Here is a 25,469-nt window from a genome sequence, read left to right as displayed (position 1 = left end):
TCTCCCCCTCACTCGGAAGGATATTTATAGTGGATGAGGAGGCCTAGGAGGGCTTCTGGACGTACCTCGGGGAGCGGGCCACCAGTTTTCGGACGCTCGTGGTGGTTTCAGGGCGAGCACGCAGCACGCGAGCGCACTGCGCGGACGTGCGGGGCGCTGGTTGGCTGGCGCGGCACGCCAGGAGCTCTGCGCGCCGCACGCGCGCTCTTTTGAGGAGTGCGCCGAGCGCGCGCTCTTTTTGAGGAGCGCGCGATGGAGAATCCCTGCTCCGTGTGGGAGCTTGGGCTTAGACTTTCGGACCGTTTGAATGGGCCTTTTCCGTCTATGGACCTTGGTGGATTTTTTTAGTGACCCGACTCGTTGGGATTTTAGAGTTTGGGGTTTCACGCAATTCGCGTGAAGTTTAATGTTTCGGATTTTTCTAGAACGACTGACAACATTAGCCCCCCCAGTTCTTCGCTCGGGAGGCCCGGTCAATGAACTTTAGTTGTTTTACGCCGGGTGTTGGAGGCAAATTGATCTCCTCGGGCTTCACCGTCGCGAACCTTTTTTTAGGGGAACGTCGTGCGTGTGCAATTAGTCTTGCGCGCGTGTGGCGTGGTCGGCCCAGAGAGGATTTTTTCCCGTTTTTCTTTGTTCCTTTTCCCTCCCTTGTTGGAATAGGATTAGGATTCCTACTTTTTGGAATTCAAATTTTCCACCCCCTATGTGCCTATAAAAAGACCACAGCTCTACATATTTTTTACAACTGCACGTGCTTTTTCACACTTTTCCGTCTCTCTCTACACTAGTGCATAATGGAAATTCCATTCCCCTTTTCGACCAAAGATCCCTCATTGGATTTCCTCTCACTTGCTCAGGACTCTGAGCATGCAGAGAGCGATCTATTTTCAGGATTGGAGAAGATTCTTGTGACGTGGAAAATGATCCAAGTGGAGTCGAGCAGTGGCTCGAAGTGGGCGAGGCGGGAGCGACTGCGTCTGTCACTCAGCCTATGGAGCGGGAGGAGGTGCACGCGCTGACTTGGTGTAGCACGGACGGGGGAGCAGGTCGGCGTGGTGCGCCGGGAGAAGTTGCTGTTGGAATTGATCTAGGGTTAAGAAAAGATTTAACGATTCTAGCAAGAGGCGGAAAATAAAATTTCTTCGAGGTTCGCACGATTGTAGGGTCTCGAAGATTTAACGATTCTAGCAAGAGGCGGAAAAGATTTAATAAAATTTATTCTCTCTCGCCGGCACGCCACTAGATTCCTCGAGCTCGACCCTTCCTCTCTTAGAGGTTCCTCGCGCTCGGCTTTCTTCTTGGGGGCCCGCACGATTGTAGGGTCTCGAAGCTCCCCTCTTTGCGCGACCCAGGTGTGGACGGGACTTCACCACTCGATCGGGCTTCTTCTTGCTTGGATCTGTGTTGTGTGGAGGGGCGGCGCTCAGAGACGTCTCTGTCTCTCGGACCGCGCGGCGAGGATCGGCGAGATCCGACTTTGGACGTCTCTCTCCGGGTCTGTGAAGCTTCTCGGGTTCGCGAAGCTCTCTCCGGCGGTCTTCGTGACCTATGCTTCCCAGATCTGCAAATGCGCTTGCCAGTGGAACCTAATATTGGCATGTCTGATTTTGATATTGCTATATTCTGTATTGAAATCCTGGGTTTGATTTTATAGGTCATTTCTAGGTTTAGTCTTATATATGAAGTGTGTTCTTATTTGGTTGAGTTACAGGGTTCAAGAGGATTGTTATTGTTTGGCATACGTGGGTTTGATAATACTGTATTTTGATGGAAGGAAAAAACGCAGAGAAGAAAAGAAGAAGAAAGGAAACAGAGAAAGAGAGAGCCGAGAGAGAGAGATGATAGAGAGAATAATAGAAATATTTAATTATTTAATAACAATTAATATATCTGATAACAATATTTAAATATGAAAAATATTTAGAATAATAGAAAATATTCTTATATCCTTTAAAATCTTGCCACGTCATAAAAAAGTTAAACTTAACGTCCAAATACTGACGGAAGTGGGACTTTGTAACACGTGTTTGAGTTGTGAGATGAGTTTTGCAACATTTTCGAGTCCAGGGGGCGAAATGTAACCGAGGTACGAGTCCAAGTGGTAAAAATGAGATTTATTCAAAACAAATAAAAAACGAAATTACCACTCAAACCTATAAAAAAGGAAAAGCAATCACGTAACAAATTATTTGAATGAAAAAACAATAAAAAAGGAAAATAACCACGTAACAGAAAAAAAAGAAAATCTCAAACGCATTTTCAAATTAAAATCGTTAAAAAGAGGAAAGATAAAATTGAGATTTCAATATACCAAAATCAATGACACGTATGCGTAATGACTATTTTTCAAAAAAATCTCAAACGTGTGGCAAGTTGAAATTGATAAGTTTTAACTCGTTTAGTAAGTTAGAAATCTCTTAAAAAAATGAGTAAAACTGCTAACTTTAATAATCGATCCTTTATTCTTGGAATTATGACATAGACATCAACACTCAGCAACTTACTTCCAATAATTATGTGTTAACTTATTTTTCTTATTCAGTTTTATTATTTTTATTTATTTATTCATTCTTGGAATTATGACATAGACATCAACACTCAGCAACTTACTTCCAACAATTATGTGTTAAACTTATTTTTCTTATTCATGTTTTCTTATTTTTATTTATTTTTATATAGCCCATGAGAAGTTTCTTTAAAAATCTAAATTAGGCCTCAAATTTTCCCTCTTTGATAATAATAATAGTAATCCAGAGAAAAAAAAAGGAAAACAATTTTTTTATAGAATTATATTCGTACTGCCAGCAAAAATAAAAGTAATACTATATTCGTGCACGAACGAACAAACATTAGGATTCTAAATTAAACAGGTGCAGGAGCTAAAACCCTTTCTTACTTGAAAACATAAATTACCGCTTAATATTCATATTTCATACACAAAACAAAACGGCGATTCGGTTAAATTGACGAGCGACGAACCTCGGAAAACACATCAACGGCTTTCCGATAGAGAATACATTTCAGCTCCGATGCGTTTTCCGTTCAGCGGAGTCGGAAATCAGAGACGATGTTTGAAGGTTTCGTACGTCAGTTGATATTGGGGTATTTAGGCCGCTTCGTCAAAGATATCCAGAAAGAACAGCTCAAAATCACTCTCTGGAACGGTGATTTCTCTCGAAAAATCCTCCAACCAAACATTACTTCTTCGACTTCCATTTTTTTCTTCTTGTTGAAAATCGATTGCGAAATCATGTGCAGAGGAGGTTCTGTTGGAAAATGTGGAGCTCAGTCTCGAAGCCTTCGACTATCTTCAGTTGCCGTTTGCCTTGAAGCAAGGTAGTTGACTATACTTGTTTTTGCAGTCATTTTTTTCGTGATTACATATATTTGTATACACTTAGATTAGAATCTGCATTTAATTTGATGATTTTGCTTGGGCATAGGCCGTGTTGGAAAATTGAGCATCAAAATTCCGTGGAAAAAGCTTGGGTGGGATCCAATTGTTATTATATTAGAAGATGTCTTTGTTTGTGCATCCCGACGAGACGATCAAGAGGTATTGTAATGAACGCTGATGTTTAACTTGGTTACTCTGTACACTGGTGTTGGCTTATATTATTGCTCATGGAGTTGTTGAAGCGGATATGAAACCTGTTTTTTATTTTTATTTTTAGTGGAGTGCGGAGGCGGTTGAAAAGCGAGAGTCTGCCGGGAAAAAGGCCAAACTTGCAGCGGCAGAGCTTGCGAAATTGTCAAAACGAGTCTGTGGTAAGCGTTTTGACTTCAGTCTTGGGGTGGTTCATAGTATCAGAATAGTACAGCTGATTTACTTTTTCGAGCCACTCCATGGGGGCATTTGACTACAAAGGGAAAAATAAATGTTGAAGGCACTAAAGGTTCTTTCGATTCAAACTAGTAGGAAATAAAAGTACTTGTCTTTAAAGGTTGACGACTTTAAACGTTTCTTGTTCTCTGACCTAATCCAAATTCGTCAGAAGGTTTGTTGCGATTCCTTTTTTTATTTTTTCTTCTTTTCTTTCTATAAAGAAAATATTCTCGCCTCTTCGAAAATCGATGACGGAAATGCTTGTGGATTGCTTGGTTGATGCGTTATTGGGCACATGCCTTTATCGTAGCATTACCAGTGCCGTTATAAGTTATCATAATGGTTACTTTCCTTATATTTCGTTTTCAGATGTAATCATTATGGTTCCGCGTTTTATCTTTTTGAATTAATCTAGATTCCTTTGGGTATCTGGTTGGAGAAAGTTTTTGTATTCTTTTTTACAGGTTATAATTATTCACAATACCAGTATTGAATGATACTTTTGTTATATGCATTCTGCAAGTTTTTCTATGATCGTTCCATGAATTCTTTCCTAAACTTCGTGCTGTAGCAGACAATCGAGCTGGCCGATTATTTACATCCTACATCTCTGCCAAGGTGACTAGTGAGCAACAATTTACATCTTAGATGACTGCAGTATGCAGGGAAGCATATAAAATCAATAATGTTCTTCATTTTCTTTACAGATTCTTGATAGCATACAAGTATCAATGAGGACTCTCCATGTGGTATACCATGATCTGCAGGGAGACTCGGTAAGGCTACTTATTGTTGTCCCTGCTTTGCTGACTATGTTCTGTTCTTGTAGTTACTTTTTCTCAATCGTCCTTATATATAAAGTGAGAAATCTCATGATTCTCTTCATTGTTATGTTTTAGAGAGGAATATTAGGCCTTTGTATTTCTCATAAAAAATAATAATGAAGAGATCCACCATGATCTTTTATTCGACCACAACCCATTAGCATCCCTCTGCGATAAAAAAAATTCTGAAAATTCGCTTGTATTATAATTATTATTATATATTTTTATTTATTTGTTGATGTAAAATGGCCTAAAAGAATTCTGCACAATCACCTTACAGCTCTTCTCTCTCTCTCTCTCTATCTCTCGCTCTCTCTCTCTCTCTCTCTCTCTCTATCTCTCTCTCTCTCTCTCTCTCTCTTGATATATATATATATATATATGTACATATATGTACGTATGCCAAGTAGAGAAAAACGATTTTTTTATTTATTTCTAAGCCTGATACTTGTTGGATATCGTTAATGTGTAGTTGATACAACCCAATGGTCTGTATGTGCTTCAATATGCAAATAAATCTACTCTGCAAGAAAAACCACTCTTAAGGAATAAATTCATAAGGCCAAGTAGAGATAAACGTTTTTTTTATTATTATTATTTTTTTATCCCTGAAAGCTTTGATTGCATCCTAAAACTATTTAACTGCCCTAAATTTGTCAAAAACCCTCCCCCCCCCCCCCCCAAAAAAAAAACTAAAAACCAAATCCGAAAGTACTTCTTAAAATATTTAAAAACAAGTAAAATAGGTAATTTAAATAAACTTAATAAACCAATAATCTTTTAGACCGTATTAGTTTAATGTTGGTTTACTGAAATAATTTTTACTCTCTTCAAATTCTTGATAGGTGCACACCATATTTGGTTTAAAATTTTCCAGCTTGACAATAATGAAGCAAAATCTTCTCAGGTAATTACACCTCTTCTACTATTTTTTTTTTTGAAACGGGACTCTTTATATAAACAAGGCAGTAAGCCTAATTACACCTCTTCTACTATTTTGTTTGGGCAATAATATATATTCTACTATTTGGTTAGATGGTTTTGTGCATTTTTTTTTATAACTGTGGTTTCCCGGTTAGACTGGACTAAAATGCACGAGGCTCTGTCATTATCGACTGATAGTCTACCCTAGATAGGTGTCCAGGGGTAGTCAAACCAGGGACTGATAAGGTCCAACAATTTCCTTCATTAGACCAACCCCTTGGGATATAGATGGTTAGAAGCTTTTAGATAGGTGTTACCGCTCAATTACTTGTTGAATTTTGGAGCTTTATTCTTTTTAAAAAAAAAAAAAGAAACAAGGGACTTTTTTATTTTTTTGTTTTTTATTTTATTTTTTTATTGATAACGGCAAACCGAAAAGATACAGAACACAACAACGAGAATAGTTTCAGAAAGACAGAGTACACGCAAACCAGCACGCAACCCCAACTCTCCAAAACCAAAAACACTTGGCCAAACAGAAAAAACCACAAACAACCCAAAGAAATACAATGTTACAGCACGCTAGACCAATGCCTGGGGAAATCCGCTAAAGAGTACGAAGCAAAAATCTTGCAAGAGGAGGAGAGCCAAAGGGCGATACAATGGTTTATACTATCAATCAACCCACAGATTCCACGACCCATTGTTGAAGAGAACGGTGTTCCGTGTATTCCATATGCACCACAACCCGGCTAACACACCTGTCTTGGCTGCTCGTGAATCTGGAAGAGATCCTCAATGGAATTAGGAACTGACCCGATGGTTCTAAGTTAGAGAACAGCCAACTCCACACTCCTGAAGCAGAACAACAATGGAGAAAAAGGTGATCTGGATCTTCTCCCGCAGGAAGGCAGAGCACACAACAGCTCGGCAACAGAGAATAATGCGGATTCAGTCCCTGAACACGATCTGCTGTATTAACTCTCTTAAGAGCCAATAACCACGAGAAAATCTGGACTTTGGTCGGGACTGGACATCTCCACACAGCTTCAAAATTGGATCTTCTTTATTCTAGTTGGTTGAGGAATCCTCAAACTCATCTTGTTATAGTATGTTTTGAGGTTGAGGAATTACTTTTCCATGAAAATGGTTTCGTATTTGATGATTTCATGGTCCATAGTAAGTTGTATAGTTGGTGTTTGAGTTTTATAATTTTTTCCTATTTCTCAGCTCATCGAGTGCGAGGACAAAGGGTGGCCAAGTGAATAAAACTTTGGAAATGACAGGACTGGAACTTTACTGTACTACATATCAGGGACATCTCAACATTTTGAGCTCTGACAATGCGATGTCATACAGGAAAAATTGTGACTCTGTCCTTGCACCATGTGATGTTTACATGTCCCTTTTGGTATGGAAGTTCAGTTGACACATCTTTAATTTATTTTATTGATTATGAGCGTAGATTTGGTTCTGTTTGTTATAAAAATTGACTTCCAATCTCATGCATAATTTCTGTTTATTTTTTTTGTATAGATCAACAGAGCAGGAGAGTTTGATAAGAACAACCCACAACACTTCTTCAACACCAGGATATCAGCTTTGGTTTGTTATCGTAACTTTAATTAAAAGCTTTGGGGCCGTGTATTATATTACGTTGCGCTTAATTTTCACATAATGCTCAAAATAGGAGGTATCTTTGGATGAAGTCCAGTTGCACCAAATATTAGTTCTCTGGGATTATATATGCACATCTCAGCTTAGAGAGAAGTAAGTATATTTTTATTGTTATTATTTTTTTTCCTGTCCAACACTATTTCCAGAAAACATTTAAGCATGCACTAAATTTATTTTCAGTAAAGGTTTTTTAGTTCATGCGAACCACTTCTCTCTCTCTCTCTCTCTCTTAATATATATATATATATATATATATATATATATATATCAGAAAGAACTGGGGATCTTCCGGCTTTGCCGCGGTTTTAATAAAGTCAGCTGTTTCTTTTAAAAAAAATATCAGAAAGAACTGAAAAAGAAAGCATTGTCTATCTGGCACCGGAAGTGACATTCTTCATTGAATCATAACAATGTTAATTCCTAAAGCATCTCTTCCTTGCATTTTCCAGCTTTACAAATTATATAATTTTACTTTTCCTCTTGAACAAAATGTTAGTTCCTAAAGCTGGAATGAGTTATAAGAAGTTTAGTTTTTGTTTGTTGTACTGTGTAGGTATGGACGCTATCGTCCTTGGTGCAGTCCGTTATCAAATAAGTTGGATGGCTGGAAAAAATTGTGGTGGCGCTATGCACAAGAATCCGTCCTCTCAGATGTTCGAAAGAAGCTAAAGAAAACATCATGGAGATATTTTGGAGAGCGATTGTAAGTGTATTTTATTGAAGTATCTGTCCTCAGTATTTTCACAGCTTAATGGGTGGTAAAGTGCAGCATGTTAAGAGATCAGTTTCTTCAAGCTCTTTGTCAATTTTTCTCATTCTGCTGCGATTAGAGACTGGTCTACTATTTTATTGTAATCAAAGATTTCTCATCCGTTCGTAGATTTTCTATTTTCTTGGACCAAATCGAGAGTGTTTAAAATTTTTGAGATCCATAATTCAACAAAAAATAAAGTGAGTACGACCGATTTTCTACCAGGATTATGATTCATTGACATATTAGGATTATTTATATAAATCATAGATGTGTAAATGTTGAGTTTTAAATAGTAGTATTATCATTTTATTTTATCCCACTGTTTCAAATAACTTTTCCATTTTCAGAAGTTACCGCCGCAGATATGTAAATCTGTACAAGGATAAGCTGTATTCTATTCGGCAAGACCAGGTAAAATGATTCTTCTAGATCACCGAACTTTTATAAAATAAGCATCAAAGAAGTGAAAATGTGTTTTTTTTAGTAATTTTCTCATATGTATATGCATATATATCAATGTTAATCGAATTCGGTCTCAGCCTATCGATGGAAATGTTCTTGGTGAACTGGAGCAAATGGAGAAGGAATTGGACATAGAGGATATCTTAAGATATCGGTCTTCTGCTGAATGTAGGCTTCAGGTAAGTTAACCTTCCTTTATAAAGGATGATCAATAAAGTACTGGCACAGACATATTAGTTTGCCCTCTTACTAAGAAGGGTTTGTTTATGTATTTTTTTTCTTTTGCACCCAACATTCCAATCAGTGTAACTCCTGTAGGAAACTTTGTCGAATGCTTCAGCTGTCAGCACAAGTGAAGTCAAACAGTCACTAGTCCGCTCAAGCAGTGTTGGTGTTTTGCTCGATAAATCGAAGAATGATGAAAATTTGTCTGGTAAATCCCGTGGATGGCTGAACTGGCTCTCCCTTGGCATGCTTGGTGCTGGAGGAACAGATGACTCTAGCCAATTTTCTGGTGTCGTATCAGATGAAGTCATAAAGGTATCTCTGCTCCATTTACTTGCATGGAAAAGAAGGATGCTGTTTCTTGGGGTATTGACAAATATTCATTAAAAGGAAGCTTAAGTGCTGTTTTATTGGGCAGGACATATATGAGGCAACAGAGTTCCATCCCATGAATACATCTGATGTCAATGCTGCCGTGAATGAAGAGATCTATTTCTATGTTGTCAAAATCAGTATTTATCGTATTTCAACAATGCTGCGTAGCATGTAAGACTATCCCTATTGATTCCAACCATAATCCTTCATAGCTCTGCTTATTATTCTCATCCGCTGCATCCGCCATGTATTATTTTACAATGTTATCTACTGTTTACTTTGATTTTTGTGGTGTTTTCTCTAGAAAGCGCAACCAGGAAATTGCTCAGTTTGTTTTAGCTGGGTCAGTTATTGAGTGCAAACTGTGGGAAAACTCTGTAACTATTGTCACCGCAATAAATTCAGGAGAGATAATCTATCCAAGTACCAAGAAAGTAGTGCTACAGATGAGAAGGGTATGCGCTTTATTTTGTTTCAGTGAGGATTTCCAAACTTTCTTTTTCTTGCTATTACTTTTAAGAGCTTGAGATTGCTTCTTATGGTAAAAAAAAAAGGTTTCAATGGTTTTTGATTTTTCTGTTTTTTTTTTTATTTTTTATTTTTTATTTTTTATTTTACTTTCACTTGAATACTGCCCCCATGAAAGATAATTTAGATCTCCCAACTGTCGTTTTTGGTGAGAGTTTCCATCATCTTTATATTGCTCTGTAATCTAGCAGCAAAGTGTTTTTTAGCCTCTGATGACGAGCAATTCTGGTAAGTATTATTGTTTGAGGAGAATGGGATGAAGTTTGGTTGTGGCTAGAGTAAGAAAACTTGGACTACAAACTTTGAAGTGTGTCTGGCATGCTTTTTTTATTTGTTATTTTTTATTCTATAAGAATTCAAGCGTAAATATCATCTGATACTAGTTCATCCCTTCTATTTCTGGTCTGAAACTTTGGTCCTTTCAGCCACCCATGGAGAACAAGTTGATGGAGTCTGAGCATCCTTCTTTAAAATTGCAAGTGGAGGCCTCCTCAAACAGTGAGGTTGATTTATTGATAAAGGTATTCTTCTCATGATTTCTGTTTGATTAAATGGTGTTGCGTATTGTATCTACCTGATTCAGGATTATGTGTGTAGTTGCTAATACTGCTGCAACTTTTTACTCAGGGCTTGCTTGAACCGGTTGAAGTTACTTATGATGCAGATTTATATATGAATTTCATGGAGTTTTTGGGTGTATTTAATTCTTTTGAATCTCAACATGAAAGGGTAGGTGTTGTATCTCGCTCTATCTCCAAATAAGGGTCTTCACATGCAAGTTAGGTTTTTTTTTTTAAATTTTTTTTTTTTAACTAGGATTTTATAATTCTCTCTTTGGTGTAACTTGATCTCTCGTTCTTGCTTCAGCTTACAATCCTGTATAGATGATGCATAAATCTTTGTCGTGCAGGTCTTGTCGTCACTGAATGGGATTAGTGATGCTAATAGTCGGCTGCTCTTAAAAGCTGAGTAAGTTAAATTGTAAGCATTTTGGAAGCTTAATCATTGTAGATTGTCTAAGACTGGTTGAAGTTAAAGACTCGAAATGTCCATTTTCATTGCCAATAAAATTTATTTGCTTTTGCAGGTACATTTTATCCAGTTATCAGAAAGTGATTTGGGATATCGGTATCAATAGTATTCTCGTAAATATTCCATGGGAAAATGAAGTGACCGGGGACTGTAATATGGTAATTCCCTTGTTAAGGACAGCTAGCATTATGTTCTATCTTTTTCAGCTACGTATTGATGTTCAAGTTACCTTTATTGAGTTTTATATTGCCCCGCTAAAATTTCCAGGTAGCCGAAATTGCATCATTTGCTTTTATGACTAAAAGTGTTCTGGGAACTCTTTTCGTAGAGGATGGGAAACAATCTTGCCATCCAGAAAAATTAATTGTGGACAGCACTACACATTTTGAAATTGAAGATTTCAGCGATCAACTTGAGGTCAAAATTGATGATATGGAGGTCAGGTTATTTGGCTCTGATATGCCCATTTCTTTCCTTTGCCATGCAATCTCCAAGTTTAGATGACATATCGAACCTTTTTTTTTTTTTTTTTTGCAGGTCGTGATAAGATTGCCTTCCCATTGCGAACCAATCTCGATCTTTGAGAAATTTAACACATCTGTTGTGTTGACATACTGCGTTGTCCCAGATGAATCAATACCAAGACAATTGGAGGTGATATGAATCATTGTAGGGGAACACATGTAATGTCATTAATTAGATCGTTAAGTTGTATTAGCGTGCGGTTTGAATCTGATGGGGAAAACGAATACTTCCTTTTGTATCTATGCCCTGGACCTTATCCAGGCATTTTGTAGCTTTTTATTTTTTTATTTTTTTATTTTTAACAGGGACCAGCTTATTTATGTCTGGATAAGATGCTATATATATGTATATTATATTTATGTATTTTATATATCGGCTTGAGGCTTATGTATTATTACGTATTGAGGCACACCCCTCATGTACTAAGACCTCTCGCCTCGATACCCATTTACATACATTAAAACCCTGGTGTTGAGTAGAAATATTAATGTTAGTCTTTATGCAGTTAGCCACGTATCTTTTATTAAAACTTCTTTTTATTCCAATATCAGGTTTTTGTTAATGTATCGTCACTACATGCGCACCTTTCACCATCAGTATATGGTGCAGTTCTGGAGTTGAGTTCACAGCTTCGCACAATGCAACAGCAAGCTTTATTTTCAAATATGGATTCACCCGCTGTCAAATCAAATCAAGAGATTGTTGCTGATTTTCGTTTTGCTGTTACTGCTAAATTTGAGCGAGTCAAATTACTGGTGGACCTTGCCAATGATGGAGAAAGCAGCTTGGCCCTTATTTTTGTTCTTCAAGACTTGGATATCTGGTACGCTTGCTTGAACATCCTGTTCTACTCTCTTTGATTATAATTAGAGTGCCTTTTTAGTTTTTAAATTGAAAGCTTTCCCTTTAAAGCCAATCTTAGTGAGCTCTTGTTTACGCAGCTATGCTCTTGAATCATTTGAGAAGTGCTGGATCGCCCTGAAAACATTGAATGTAACATTGTCATCATTGAGAGGTGAAACCGTGAACCAGATCTTGTATTCATCTGGGAATCATATTCCCATGCATTCTCAGGATGGAAACATTAATGATAAGCTCGATGACAGGAAATTATGTAACGAAGGATCCTTTAGCCTGTATTATGATATGCAGAGTACAGAGCTAGCTTGTCGCAAATACACAATATGCTTGAGTGATGCTGAAATCCACTGCTACCCGTTTGTTATCAGATTGATCACTGAGTTTTTGGAAAGTCTATCTGCACTTAATACTTCTGCAGATGTTAAAAACTCATTTAGCTCTGTACGTGCTGGTGATAGAAAAAAGGTTCCAGGTTTTGGCTTTCAAAGATTTGGATGTTCAAACTATTTTGAAGCTGGATTTCCCGAGTGGTCAAGCATCCCCACAAACCATTTTCCTTTTGTTACAATCTCAAATGGTAGTACTGTGGATACTCTTGAAAATGCATGTTTTTATTCTAGTTCTGACTGGAGAAAATACTTCAATTTAAGAGACAGAAGAATCAGAACGCAACAGTTCAGTAAAGCAAAGGAATTTAAAGATGTTCATGGTCATGGTCATGCTGAGGCATCCAAATTTAGTGCCGGAGAAGGATCAGTTTGCTTAGCAAAGTGTGTGGATGAGGTTGTTGCATCTTTATTTGAGTTGAGCATATGTGGTATCAGTCTTCATTTTCACGATTCTTCATCCATCATTGGAACTCTTACCCTGCCTAGCTCAAGTAGTTCGGTGTCTGTTACTGAAGATGGTATAGACGCATTATTTTCTTTGGAGGGTGTTGTTCTTACCTCACCTTGGTGGACCACAAACTTTCATGAGTTTTTATGGGGTCCCTCATTTCCAAATATATCCCCTATTATAAATGTGCGCGTACGGGATAAAGAAAATAAATCATCAAGCTCCCACTTGGAAGTAGGGGTTAGCATGCAGCACATATACTGCATTTTGCCTCCCGAATATCTGGCCATAATAATTGGTTATTTTTCTTTGCCTGATTGGACTTCAAATTCAAATGAGAACAAGAAAGCTGAAAGTATTGGCAGTGTTGCTGAAAATGAAAATTTAGTTGTGTATAAGTTTGAGATCCTTGACTCAATTCTAGTGCTTCCTGTGGAAAGCGTGGAACCCCTGTTTCTTAAGGTTGATATCCCACAATTGTACATCAGTTTCATTCCTAACTGCAGTTCAGATTTTGCTCTCAAGGGAATTCCAAAGGAATATTGTGTTCTGGCACATAAGCTTGCGATGAAAAGTGATTGTTTGAATATATGTGGAAGGGACATTGTCCTATCAGTCTTGTCATGCAAGGATGATCCATTGGATTGCTCAAGATTAGAAAAAGATGCCATCGCTCTGATAGCACCCTTAAGTGCCGATGTTTGGGTGAGGCTGCCCTGTGGAAATGAAATTTATCCAGAAAGTACATTATCAACCAGATGTATTATGACAAGACTTGTAGATTGTCAAATAATCACCGACGGTATGGATTTAATTTAACAATATTCTTTGAACTCATCATTTTATTTTTATTTTTTGTACGTAACTCTTGTATTCTTAACAGATTGTCATATTTCTCTTGGAGCTGAGGCACTGTGGGGTGTTATTAGCCAGTTCTCTCTTGTATCTGAGCTAGCACAATGTTTCAAATCTGATGTTGTACACTTTCTTCAATTGAAAAGGTGCTTTGAGGAGAATATCTCAGCTTCACCTATTGCCTCAAGCATTGTACTCACAGAAGTTAGATGCCACACTGATTCATTGTCGATAAAGTTGAGTCACTCAGGAAAGAGCTCAACTGAGCTATCTGCGATGGTTAATATAAGGTTTACACTTACAGCAATTCTAAAAAATGACAGCATTTCGAGTTTAGATCTCAGCTTCACTACCCTGGAGTTCCTCTCATTACCTGATTCCATTATGTTAGCAAGATTCACCTCCCCATCCTCACCCTCACATGTTCTTGATTTCTCTCTAGTAGAAGGGCGGAGAGGTAGAATTGAAGTCTGTATTTCTTTCCCATCTCTTGACATTTGGATACATTTTTCCAAATGGATTAAGATCATCGATACAGCTGTTTCTAATGCCAAAGAATTGTCCAAAGTATCACCCTTAAATTCCTCATCGAAGATTTTGATACTTAAAAAGGTCGACATGCATGATGACACCCTAACTACCGCGTCTTGTGTGTCAGCCTCAGCAGAGAATTCGAAGCAGGAGAATGGTGACCTGTCCGTGAAGTTGGAAAATATTGGTATAATGTTTCGTATTCCCTTGTGCTCCACTAGCAAGGCATATGAGATGGAGAGTTCTTCCGTTAGTTCATCGGATGCAATGGGAGCAAGTGACTCGAATTATGTTTCTGTTGCTATGCAGAGTAAAGCTAGTGAGTTACTTATTGACGGAAATAGTGCAAGATTTAAGACTAAAATGGAAAAATGGAATGGCACTATAGAAGTTTCTGAGGAAAAAAATGTTCTTTCATGGCCATTTTTTCAGATTTCTCATGTTTTTATGGAGATTGAGGTTGACATGATGGAACAACCATATATCAAAGTTGAGCTTCGGTTGGATCACCTGAAAGTGTGGCTGTCTCATCACTTTTTTTATTTTTGCCGAGGTGTGACTTTCTTAATTTCTGAAGCAGGGTCTTCTCAGTTCCCTTTCAGCGGTATTGATATTGACATCAAGGCTCGGAAAGTTTCTTTTCTTCTTAGTGATGGAAGGGTAAATATTCAAATTCGTAAGGAGAGATGATATAAATTTAATAAATACAAAAGGAAATATTCCTCGATCATCACAATGAGCTATATAATCTTTATTTTTTAAGCAAATGAAATTTCATTGCCAGTCTCAGTCCACAGCAATTGATGCTAATAATATGCTTTTATTATCTGATGCAATGTGAACAATTCTTTTTCTTTGATGCAGTGGAGTTGCAGTGGACCCCTATTTGAATTTATTGTGAGGAATACCATCATGCACGTTAATATGACCGAAAACTACTTAGATAGCTTGTTTTCTGGCTGTATTCAAGTGAGCTACAATAACATTCACAAGGTTTGCTGTTTACAGTAAATACCAACCATTCTTAAATATGAATTTCATTACTATCTTATACACTGTTTACTTGGCAAAGGTCTTTTGGGAGCCTTTTATCGAGCCGTGGCAGTTGGAGATTGGCATGACAAGGAAACAAGAACTGAGTCTGAATAGCTCAATTGTGACAGATCTCCATCTCAAATCTATTGAGCAACTTAATTTGGATTTCACAGAACCTCTCATCGAGGTATTGCATAACATCTTATATCACAATCCTTGAGCTCTAGTAGAAAGACTTTACCAAAAAGTATTCTAATAGAATCTCCTAGTACAGATATATATATTTTTTGGTAATGTCTGCAGTCTCTTAAAAAGACTGAAACATGAGCAAGTTTGGGATTTACAATATAGTAACAAATAGTCATATCACCGATCAAATTCTTGTACACCCAAGCTGTAAGTATTTAGAGCTCATTGATATCGGCTAGATTCATATGTTGCGTCAATTCTAAATTGGTTGTATTTGTAGGCTAATTTGACAAATTCCATTAGAATACATTGGGTTATGTTTGATAGATCTTGCAATTAGTATTTTAAGTGTGCTACTAATTTAAATTATATGACTCTAAATGATACTACTATCGGATTTATTTTCCTGACAGTGTGTTCTCAGAACGCAAGAGATGATAAATGATTCTTTGGGTACAAGTGAAGCAAGTGACGCTTCAGAAACCAAGAAATTGTGGAATTCTCCCTGGAAACATATGTATGCTGGAAGATATGCTCCTTATGTTCTTCAGAACTTGACATCTGTACCTCTGGTGTACCATGTATACAAAGGATTACCTGATGAGCTTGATCTAGTTGAATTGATTGGTAGACATGCTGTGGAACCAGGTGCTTCAGTTCCATTACATCTCAATGACACTCCTGAGGAACAGCTTTTTGATGTTTGGCCAGCCCACTCTTCAGATAGACTAAATGAGAAAAAGTTAAGTAACACTGCTCATCATTTTATCTCCATTCAACTTGATGGGATATCGGTGCCTTCTACTCCTATTTCTATGGATCGTGTAGGGCTTACCTACCTTGAGGTTGACATTTCCAAGTCATATAGCAATGATGACAGTATCATGAACACCAGAAACGGTTTTGTAGTTCCTGTTGTGTTTGATGTGTCAGTGCAGCGTTATAGCAAGCTAATACGGTTATACTCAACGGTATGTACATTCTTGAATTTATAGATGATGAATAAAGTTGAATGTCCACTAATATTTCAAATTCCAGGTTATACTTTCAAATGCTACCTCCTTCCCGTTGGAGCTGCGGTTCGATATACCATTTGGTGTAGCCCCAATGGTATAAACGGAAAACCTTAGTGAATCTTGTAACTCTTTAGCAATAACTTCGATGTAATATTTGATATTCTGTTTCAGATATTAGATCCAATATATCCTGGCCAGGAGTTTCCTCTTCCCTTGCATTTGGCAGAAGCTGGTCGGATCAGGTGGCGTCCATTTGGGAGTTCACACCTCTGGAGTGAAGTCTATAACCTATCAAACCTGCTTCTGCAGGAGACTAAAGTTGGCTTTCTCAAATCTTCTGTTTGCTATCCAGCTCTCCCAAGTGATTATCCATTTCGCTGTTGTTTATCAGTTAGAAATATCAGCATGCCTTTCTATGGTCGGCCCAGCAGTAGCACTTATACTAATAGTAGTACTAGTACCACTGTTAAAACTCGTGAAAATCTGAGCAAACCCGATGACTCTAACAAGCGTCTCATTCATCACCTGACTCTGCATACTCCGCTGGTGGTGAAAAACTACCTTCCGAAGGAAGTATCATTGACAATTGAAAGTGGCGGGGCTACCCATACTTCATGTCTTTTAGAGGTTCGGCAACCTATTAGGCGATCTCTTTACTAACATCTTTACTTTTTATTTTTCCTTACTTTTTTTTGGGTTTGGTAGCTACATCATTCTGAAATAATCTTTTTACCATCTTTGACAGGTAGAGACTTTCTTTCACAGCGTTGATCCTTTGCATGATCTAGGACTGGAGATTCATATGCAAGGATATAAGCCAGCTACTCTGAAGTTCCCACGTGCAGAAACATTCTGTACGATAGCCAAGTTCAATGGATCAAAATTCAGTCTATCTGAGAACATCAATTTTGATCCGTATTCAAACGGTAACTGATCTTCTGTTGAATAATTTGTTTAGATTTTCTTGATGTGTTTGTCCTCAATGCTTGATTTATTCATGGTCTATTGCTTTTCCAGGCCCAATATGTATTACGGTTGAAAAAATGATGGACGCACTCTCGGGTGTCAGGGAAATTTCCATTTATGTTCCTGTTCTGCTATATAATTGCACTGGTTTTCCCTTGGCGATTTCGGAATCTGGAAATGAAGTAAATAGTGTTAGCTGCATCATTCGTTCCTCGTATAATTTAAGTGAGCAAGAATTTTATCAAGCAGTGGATGATGGTCTGGGTATGGCCTCTGTTATTCACGAATCACATTCTGCAGATCTGAGCCGGATAAAATCTTCGTCTTTTGGTCATGTATTCTCAAAGAGAGACATCAGGTTTCAGTCTAGTCTTTTAGACTCGGAGAATTCAAAAGAAAGAAGTCAATCACAATTGAGAAAAAGTAACTATTCCTCGGATACTTCGAAGAACAGATTCTCATTTTCATCTGCTGAATTGAACACATGGACTTCCAACTTTGTGGGCTATGAACGAGAAAAAGTGGGGCCTTGCATGTTCTCACCTGTTGCTGTGTCTTCCGATAATGAACTAAGCATTACTGTTAGTAGAGCCCAGTCTGACAACGATGACACAAATACGTCAAATTTGTTGTGGTCAAGCCCATTTCTTGTTCCACTGAGTGGTTCAACAACGGTTCTTGTTCCCCAATCATCACCAAATTCTGCATATATGATATCTGTGACATCGAGTGCAGTTACTGGGCCATTAACTGGCAGGTCGAGTGCTATCATTTTTCAGCCTAGGTAAGGTTTCTAGACAGTCTGCTTTTAGTGCTCTTTAGGTTTTAATAAAAAAAAAAACAAAAAAAACAAAACAAAACAATGGACTATTTTATTAACAACGGTGAAGCCGTCAAGATACAGCTGTTATTGCAGTTTAATTGCCTCAGAGATGTTTACTTTTTGCAAATTAAAATTCGTTGTTTTACAGATATGTCATTAGTAATGCATGTAGCAAGGACTTGTGCTATAAGCAAAAGGGTAGTAATCATGTTTTCCGCCTGTGCATTGGAGATCATTCTCATCTTCACTGGATGGATATTACGAGGTAACTTCCCGTGCATAATTTGCTTGCTACTCGTTATGATTTTGTGTTTAAATTGCTTCCCTTCTGTAATTCTGTGCCCTGGCTTCTGTGGTGTCTGGTTTTATCTATTTATTATTTTTTTTTATATAAATAAATATAGTTCCACTTGAAATAATTAAGTGAATTAAATTGCTCCCGTAAGTTTTTTTTTTTTTTTTTTTTTTTTTTTTTTTTTTTTTTTTTTTTTTTTTTTCGGCTGGGGGTAAATTGCCGAGTAATAATAGCATAATTTATATTGAACTGATTGATATGAATTACACATCTGGAGCAGGGTAATTAAATATCTAATTTTAGTTAAAAAAAAAAGTAAGAAATGACGTGTTTGGCCCATCTTGCATAGTGAATCACACCAGTGGTTTACCACTATCCGAAGGGGTTTGTATATGTATATTTTCAACCTACCGAACATCCTTACAGGGATTAGGCCTCAGCGATGTGTGAGGAGAGGATGAATTGTGTGTAGGCTAGGGTTATGGCTGCAATCGGATCGACTAGTTTGATAGAGGGTTCTTTTTAATATTTCGTTAAAACCGTTTGAAAAATTAGTTTTTGCCACAACGAGCTTACTCCAGATAAGATGAAATCAAGCCTTCTCAAGGTGTGACATTTCCTCACATACATTTATCCATGGGGTGTTAAAATACAGCATGGCGCTTGGGCATTTCTAGGAAGCCTAGGGAACTCAAATTTCCACATGTTTTGATTTCTGTTGTGCGCAGGATTAGTGTGTTCTTTTTTTTTTTTTTTTTTTTTTTGCTGTAGTTTAGGATTCTTTCACCCGTTCTGCAAGACTTTAATTTTTTTTATTCTATGTTTTTTTGCAGGGAGTTACTTGTTTCGATTCGTTATGATGAACCTGGATGGCAATGGTCGGGAAGCTTCTTACCCGATCACCTTGGTGACACTCAAGTGAAAATGCAGAATTATGTGTCGGGTTCATCCAGTATAATACGAGTTGAAGTGCAAAATGCTGATGTATCTGTAAGCGATGAGAAGGTTGTTGGGAGTCTTCGTGGTAATTCTGGAACAATATTGATCCTCTTGTCTGATGATGATACAGGATATATGCCTTACAGAATTGAAAATTTCTCCAAAGAGGTTTGTATGCTGCTTAACTATTCTATTACTAAGTTTCAGATTCTATATGGTGGGTATATATGTTCAGATTCTTGTTTCTTTACGTTGTTGTAAGCTGGTATCAGCTTTTTGCTGTTATACTGACAGCATTTTGGTTCGTTTGATCATTCCCAGTTCTGTACTATATACATGTCTGGGTTGTGTAAATAATACTGTATTTTAGAAAACCTAATTATTATACCAATGCACAAAGGACTTATTTTCACCACTCTAAAACTATCTGAAAAATGCTAATTATTAGATTGTATTCTGTTGTTCAATTTCCTTTCTTCTGTCACTTCATGAGCTCAAAATTAATTATATGATAAGAAAAACTTATTGGTAAGAGCACCAGTAATGGTGAAAAAGTTAAAAGACCGAGGACCAGGATTCCTCAACAACAGAGAATACATGGAACATTAGCTCAAATTTTCAAAATTCATGATTAAGCATTGTGTTACATGTAACTAAATTCATCAAAATTATTTCTTTCTGAGTTCAGTAATGATTCATAAGTGTGTGATTGACCTATTTTGATGGTACATCTGGCACATTGTAGAAGCTAAGGATCTTCCAACAAAAGTGTGAAACTTTCGAGACTCTGATTCACCCTTACACCTTCTGTTCTTATGCGTGGGATGAGCCATGCTATCCCCATCGCCTCACCGTGGAGGTACGTGTGCTTTTTAATGTTTTATGACTGCCTGAATGTTATTTTTAAGACTTGTATATGTTTTTGGATCTATAAGGTACCTGGCGAGCGTATTCTAGGCTCATATTCCCTTGATGACGTCAAAGTCTACACTCCTATTGACCTACCGTCATCTTCGGAGGTATGAAATTTTGTTTTCAAGTAATTTACCATCTGTAATATCTTCTTGAATACACTAAAGGCTGGGCGGCCGCCTTGTAACGAATTTTCGCTCCCCTAGTTTCTTTCGGGCTGGCGTGTTGGTTTGCACGTAGTTCTTCTTTCTAGGGGTCCCTTGCTTTTTAATCCCAGATCAATGTGATTCTCTTGGTTGTATTCCTGGCTATTGCTAGTTTCGTGAAATGAGTAAGATCCTTTCTTTTAACAGAAAAATATCTTTAAGAAAAAAAAAGTCACGCTAGCACTTTTATTGATAAAAAGGCAACAGCTTATGAAAAATTACTAACAGAAAAAAAAAAATTGATCAATTAATCAGCTTAAGTTTATTTTTTATTTATTTATTTATTTCTATCCTTGTTCATGGTCATTTAACTTAAGCTTTATTTGTAATATTATATTAATACAAAGAACTAACTTTGTCTTCAGAAACCAGAGAGAAAATTAATCTTATCAGTGCATGCGGAAGGGGCGACGAAGGTTAGACTGCTTATACCATTGATGAATGTGAGAGCACTTAGTAAACTAGCTTAAAGATTGATTTTTCTCTGTAACAGGTCCTTAGTGTTATTGATTCAAACAATCACGTCTTGGAAGACCTGGAAAATTCAAATCTCCCACATTTGAGAGACATAAAGAAGCATCAATCGCAACAGGAGAAGGTTTTCCATTATACAGAAAAAATCTCCCTTGTGATTCCATATCTTGGCATCTCCTTGATCAATATTCACTCTCAGGTGAGTATAGATGAATTTTTCAATTTTTAATTGGGTCTAGTGGCTATCTAGCCACATGAAACTTTAGAAATTTTGAAATAGCCAACGTTTCGTTAATTTTTTATGAATAGCCACATAAATCTATTTACGCTATCAAAATAACAAAAAATACTAAGTAAATTTCTAGTAAATATGGCTATTTATGAAACATTTACAAAACGTTGGCTAAAACGCAAACGCTTATGTTTATGTGGCTTATTTTGCTAAATTTTTGTTTCTAATTTTATTTAAAAAAAAAAAAAACTATTTTGTAAGTTTTCAATTTTATGTCTACTCGTGAGAGAACTTTCCAAAAATTTAAGTTTTTAAGAAAGCATCATTGTTTTGCATTTGCAGGAATTGATTTTTGCATGTGCAAGGAACATAACAGTTGATTTGCAACAGAGTTTGGATCAACAAAAGCTTTCCTTTCAAATCTCGTCATTACAGATAGATAACCAGTTGCGGTCTTCACAATATCCCATCATGTTGTGTTTTGATAACGAATGCAAAAGTATCCAATTGGATAAAAAATTGCATAGATCTCTACATGTCACTTGTGAACCAGCAGTGTATATTGGTGTTTCAAAGTGGAGGAAGAAAGATTTATCATTGGTTTCGTTCGAATATATAAGCTTAAGGTATTCACTGCCTCATTTATTTGAGACTCGTTAAGTAAACAAGTAGTCATGATCACGTTCTCCCATCTGCTTGTAGGATTGCAGATTTCCACCTTGAGCTTGAGCAAGAGATGATTCTAAGCTTGTTTGACTTCGTAAAGAATGTAACATCACGGTTTCACAGTGGAGTCATACAGCTATCAGATCCGTTGTCTCTTATGTCAGACTCGGCTTCGGTGGAGTCCTCTACACAATCTTCGGCTTCTCAGTATTGTCAGAAATCAAGGGGCGACAAGAACCATCCAACGAATGTTTCTGTTGTTAATGACTTAAACAAACATTATAAATCATTACTTTCAGTCGTTCCAATTGGCGCTCCTTGGCAGCAAATCTACCTTTTGGCTAGAAGGCACAAAAAGATATACATAGAGGCATTTGAGATTAGCTCCATCAAATTGACTTTAAGGTGGTTCGCTGGTCTTTGCTTTGTTGAACTTAAGCGCTAAGTACAGTACTTAAATGACAAAAATTTTACTTGTTGCAGCTTTTCAAGTGCTCCTTGGATTCTTAGAAATGGGGTCCTTACATCAGGAGAGTCTCTCATCCATGTAAGTTCCTCACCAAGCTGTCAAAGAAACAATTGTACACTAAAAAAAACGGATGCCGTTAGTTGTGTACTTTTCTTAATAAAACAGTGACAAAGGAAGGCGGCATTAGACTTAATTGATCTTTCCATGTGTGTACGATAATGCCTATGCGTAAAGTGTCATCTAGCTTAATTTATGAAATTTTAATATTTGAATTTAAGATCATATTTGGTTTCTTAAATGAAATTTAAAAAAGGACAAGCGAATTCCATAAGATGTCTTCATTTAGTTTTTCTATGATCTAACATGGTCGACGTGCATCTACCACAGAGAGGTCTTATGGCTCTTGCTGATGTTGAGGGGGCACAAGTTCATCTTAAGCAACTGAGCATTGCGCATCACATTTCTAGCTGGGAAGCCGTACAAGAAATTCTTGTCAGACATTTTAGTCGGCAGCTTCTTCATGAGATATACAAGGTATATACGTACTAGGACACGGACTTGCTTATTAAACTGAAACTGAATATAATATACCCAGACAGTCCTTCCCCATTGGCTTCTGCTTGATGGTTTAGCTATGTATTTCTTGATAAATATTATCCCACAAACACACATGCAGATTTTTCTGTAGACGTATAAACTCTTGTACTAACAAATTTTCAACTTGTAGGTTTTTGGGTCTGCTGGTGTCATAGGCAACCCAATGGGATTCGCTCGAACGGTATCGCTTGGTCTAAGAGATTTTCTTTCAGTACCAGCAAGGACAATTTTTGAGGTATTCTTTATTTAATCAGACAGCCTTTCCTCTTGATATTTGTAAGCATATCAATAACGATTATTCCATTTTATAAAGAGCCCTACTGGATTGATTACTGGCATGGCACAAGGCACCACCAGTCTTGTAAGTAATACTGTCTATGCTATTAGCGACGCTGCTACACAATTTAGCAAAGCTGCACATAAGGTATGTATATCTTTTCAAGTATCCATTCCATCCATAGATCGATTCCTGGAGATCTATATCAATTTGATTGTTTCCTTGTAGGGCATTGTTGCATTCACCTTTGATGGCCATGCAGCCTCAAGACTGGAACAGCAACAGCTTGGTGGAGCGTCGCACTCCAAGGGGGTGATAAATGCAGTCTTAGAGGTACATTATAGCAATAGCAATAATTAAGCTGTTGGTAGAGAAAAAAAGGATATAATCTTTTATTCTACTGCTATGAAGTCTGAAAACCGTTGTTCACTCTCGACAAGAGGGGTTATGATCAGTGGTAGGCACTTTCTTCCTCACCACAGAAGTAAAGGTCGTGGGTTCTAGTCATGAAAAAATTGCTCTTAAAAAAATTGTTGTCCCCATTTTTTTTTTATCAGGGTCACGTCCCCTGGGGCAATGATGTGTTTCATGTCATAAGCACTTTGCAGGGCTGGACTAGGCCAGTTCTCAAACTTGAGCATGCTTATGTCTACTTAGTAGATTTATTGGTACAACTACAGAAATTGAATCGGGGAAATCTTGCCACTATTATAATTAGGATGTTAATACATCGATAGAAGGCATTTATTAGATGGTTTGTTGGATTCGGTGATCATATACACTCTACGCATACTTATTGAGCACTTGGTCTCATGGATAGTTTTCATATTTGGCTGCAGGGACTCACTGGTCTTCTCCAATTGCCAATTGAAGGAGCCGAGAAACACGGGCTCCCAGGTGTAGTCTCAGGTAATTGCTGGAAAACAGATTGTATATATCATTTTTCCATTGGAAGTTATAATTGTTATATGGCTGTTAATAATATGCATTTACTTATATCCATATTTGTTGATGCAGGCATAGCATTAGGTGTTACAGGCCTTGTAGCTAAACCAGCAGCTAGTATTCTCCAAGTTACCGGAAAAACTGCTCAAAGTATCAGAAACCGTAGTAAGATATACCAGATGAGACGGAAAAGTTATAGGACCCGTCTTCCAAGACCTCTGAGCAGGGAAGCTCCTCTGAGACCCTACTCATGGGAAGAGGCTATTGGGCAATCCGCACTTTCCGAAGCCGGTGATGGATTGAGACTGAGAGACGAGATCTTGGTGACTTGCAAGGCACTCAAACAAGCTGGAAAATTTGTCGTCATCACCGAGAGGCTCATGTTAACTGCGAGCTGCTCAAGCTTAGCAGACCTGGGAAAACCTGAGTTTCGCGGCGTTCCTGCTGATTTGGAGTGGGTAATCGAGGCTGAAATCGGGCTGGAAAGTGTGATACACGCTGATTCAGACCAAGGAGTGGTTCACATAGTTGGAAGCAGTTCAAACACCTTGTTGCGGGGAAACCAGAGGGCCAAAGTGCGTTGGAACAGTCCGACCATTCCACTGGTTCAGACTAACTTGGAATTCTTACAAACCCAAGATGCTGAGAACTTGCTACAGGTCTTGCTATCGACGATTGAACGAGGAAAGGATCAAGGTTGGGGCTGTACACATCTTCTACGCCGGAGCTGTATCAAGCACATCAGTGGTGGAGTGTGATTTGCTCGAGCACCATTTTTGTAGACACAACTTTGATTATCCCATTAAGATTCAAAGTAGAACATCGCCAGGGCTTTTCAAGAAGCGAATTTCTATTCAAGGTCCTGGGTCTGATAAGTCCCCCCCACAACCAGAGCAAGTTGGTGTTATTTATATATTTATTGATTTTGTTCTTTTGTTCCTCTTGCTTAAAATTATATTAGCTATTTATAGAAGGAAACCAGTTTGTACAGCTTCCCTTTGTGGTTACCAGTTTCACACAGAAAGCCACTGTGTACAGTACACAAGTGGGGTGGTTTTAATTAGTTGAGTTTTGCTAGCAACAGCCTTCGATTATGATTGTGTTGGTTTACATATTTATTTATTGTACAACAATACATTGGAAGGTTGTTTTTCAAAAGAAAATAAAATCGCCCTGTTATTCTTTTTCA

At 37.6% G+C, this 25,469-nt stretch overlaps 1 protein-coding gene across 1 annotated transcript; it reads left to right on the top strand.

Annotated features, from left to right (window-relative positions):
- Nucleotides 1-2,859: 2,859 nt before the first annotated feature.
- Nucleotides 2,860-25,469, top strand: LOC149402277 (vacuolar protein sorting-associated protein, putative (DUF1162)). The gene is made up of 47 exons (XM_089609979.1): nt 2,860-3,167; nt 3,262-3,339; nt 3,447-3,559; nt 3,678-3,771; nt 4,404-4,447; nt 4,537-4,605; nt 5,499-5,560; nt 6,808-6,988; nt 7,114-7,182; nt 7,268-7,347; nt 7,808-7,957; nt 8,356-8,419; nt 8,548-8,649; nt 8,789-9,010; nt 9,114-9,241; nt 9,375-9,525; nt 10,024-10,119; nt 10,226-10,327; nt 10,509-10,567; nt 10,686-10,788; nt 10,898-11,068; nt 11,168-11,284; nt 11,707-11,978; nt 12,097-13,655; nt 13,737-14,899; nt 15,104-15,232; nt 15,312-15,461; nt 15,877-16,434; nt 16,502-16,573; nt 16,651-17,106; nt 17,225-17,405; nt 17,497-18,229; nt 18,417-18,533; nt 19,397-19,670; nt 20,248-20,361; nt 20,438-20,521; nt 20,986-21,036; nt 21,114-21,293; nt 21,669-21,952; nt 22,029-22,397; nt 22,476-22,539; nt 22,849-22,995; nt 23,189-23,293; nt 23,372-23,482; nt 23,564-23,668; nt 24,175-24,244; nt 24,353-25,469. Exons 1-47 carry the CDS (start codon nt 3,071-3,073, stop codon nt 25,036-25,038), a joined length of 10,386 nt encoding a protein of 3,461 aa, XP_089466105.1. The 5' UTR covers nt 2,860-3,070; the 3' UTR covers nt 25,039-25,469.

The sequence above is a fragment of the Urtica dioica genome, chromosome 3, assembly GCF_054948205.1.
Source record: "Urtica dioica subsp. dioica isolate 48M chromosome 3, U.dioica_male_clone48M_v1_H2, whole genome shotgun sequence".
Taxonomy (NCBI): domain Eukaryota; kingdom Viridiplantae; phylum Streptophyta; class Magnoliopsida; order Rosales; family Urticaceae; genus Urtica; species Urtica dioica.
Note: the sequence above shows the minus strand (reverse complement) of the source record. Positions and strands in the feature narration are given on the sequence as shown.

Bases quoted from the DNA above. Each gene is read 5' to 3' on its own strand.
- LOC149402277 (XM_089609979.1), top strand. From the start codon at position 3,071: ATGTTTGAAGGTTTCGTACGTCAGTTGATATTGGGGTATTTAGGCCGC. The intron at 5,561-6,807 runs GTAATTACACCT...CCTATTTCTCAG, and splicing joins ATGAAGCAAAATCTTCTCAG to CTCATCGAGTGCGAGGACAA. The intron at 7,348-7,807 runs GTAAGTATATTT...TGTACTGTGTAG, and splicing joins ACATCTCAGCTTAGAGAGAA to GTATGGACGCTATCGTCCTT.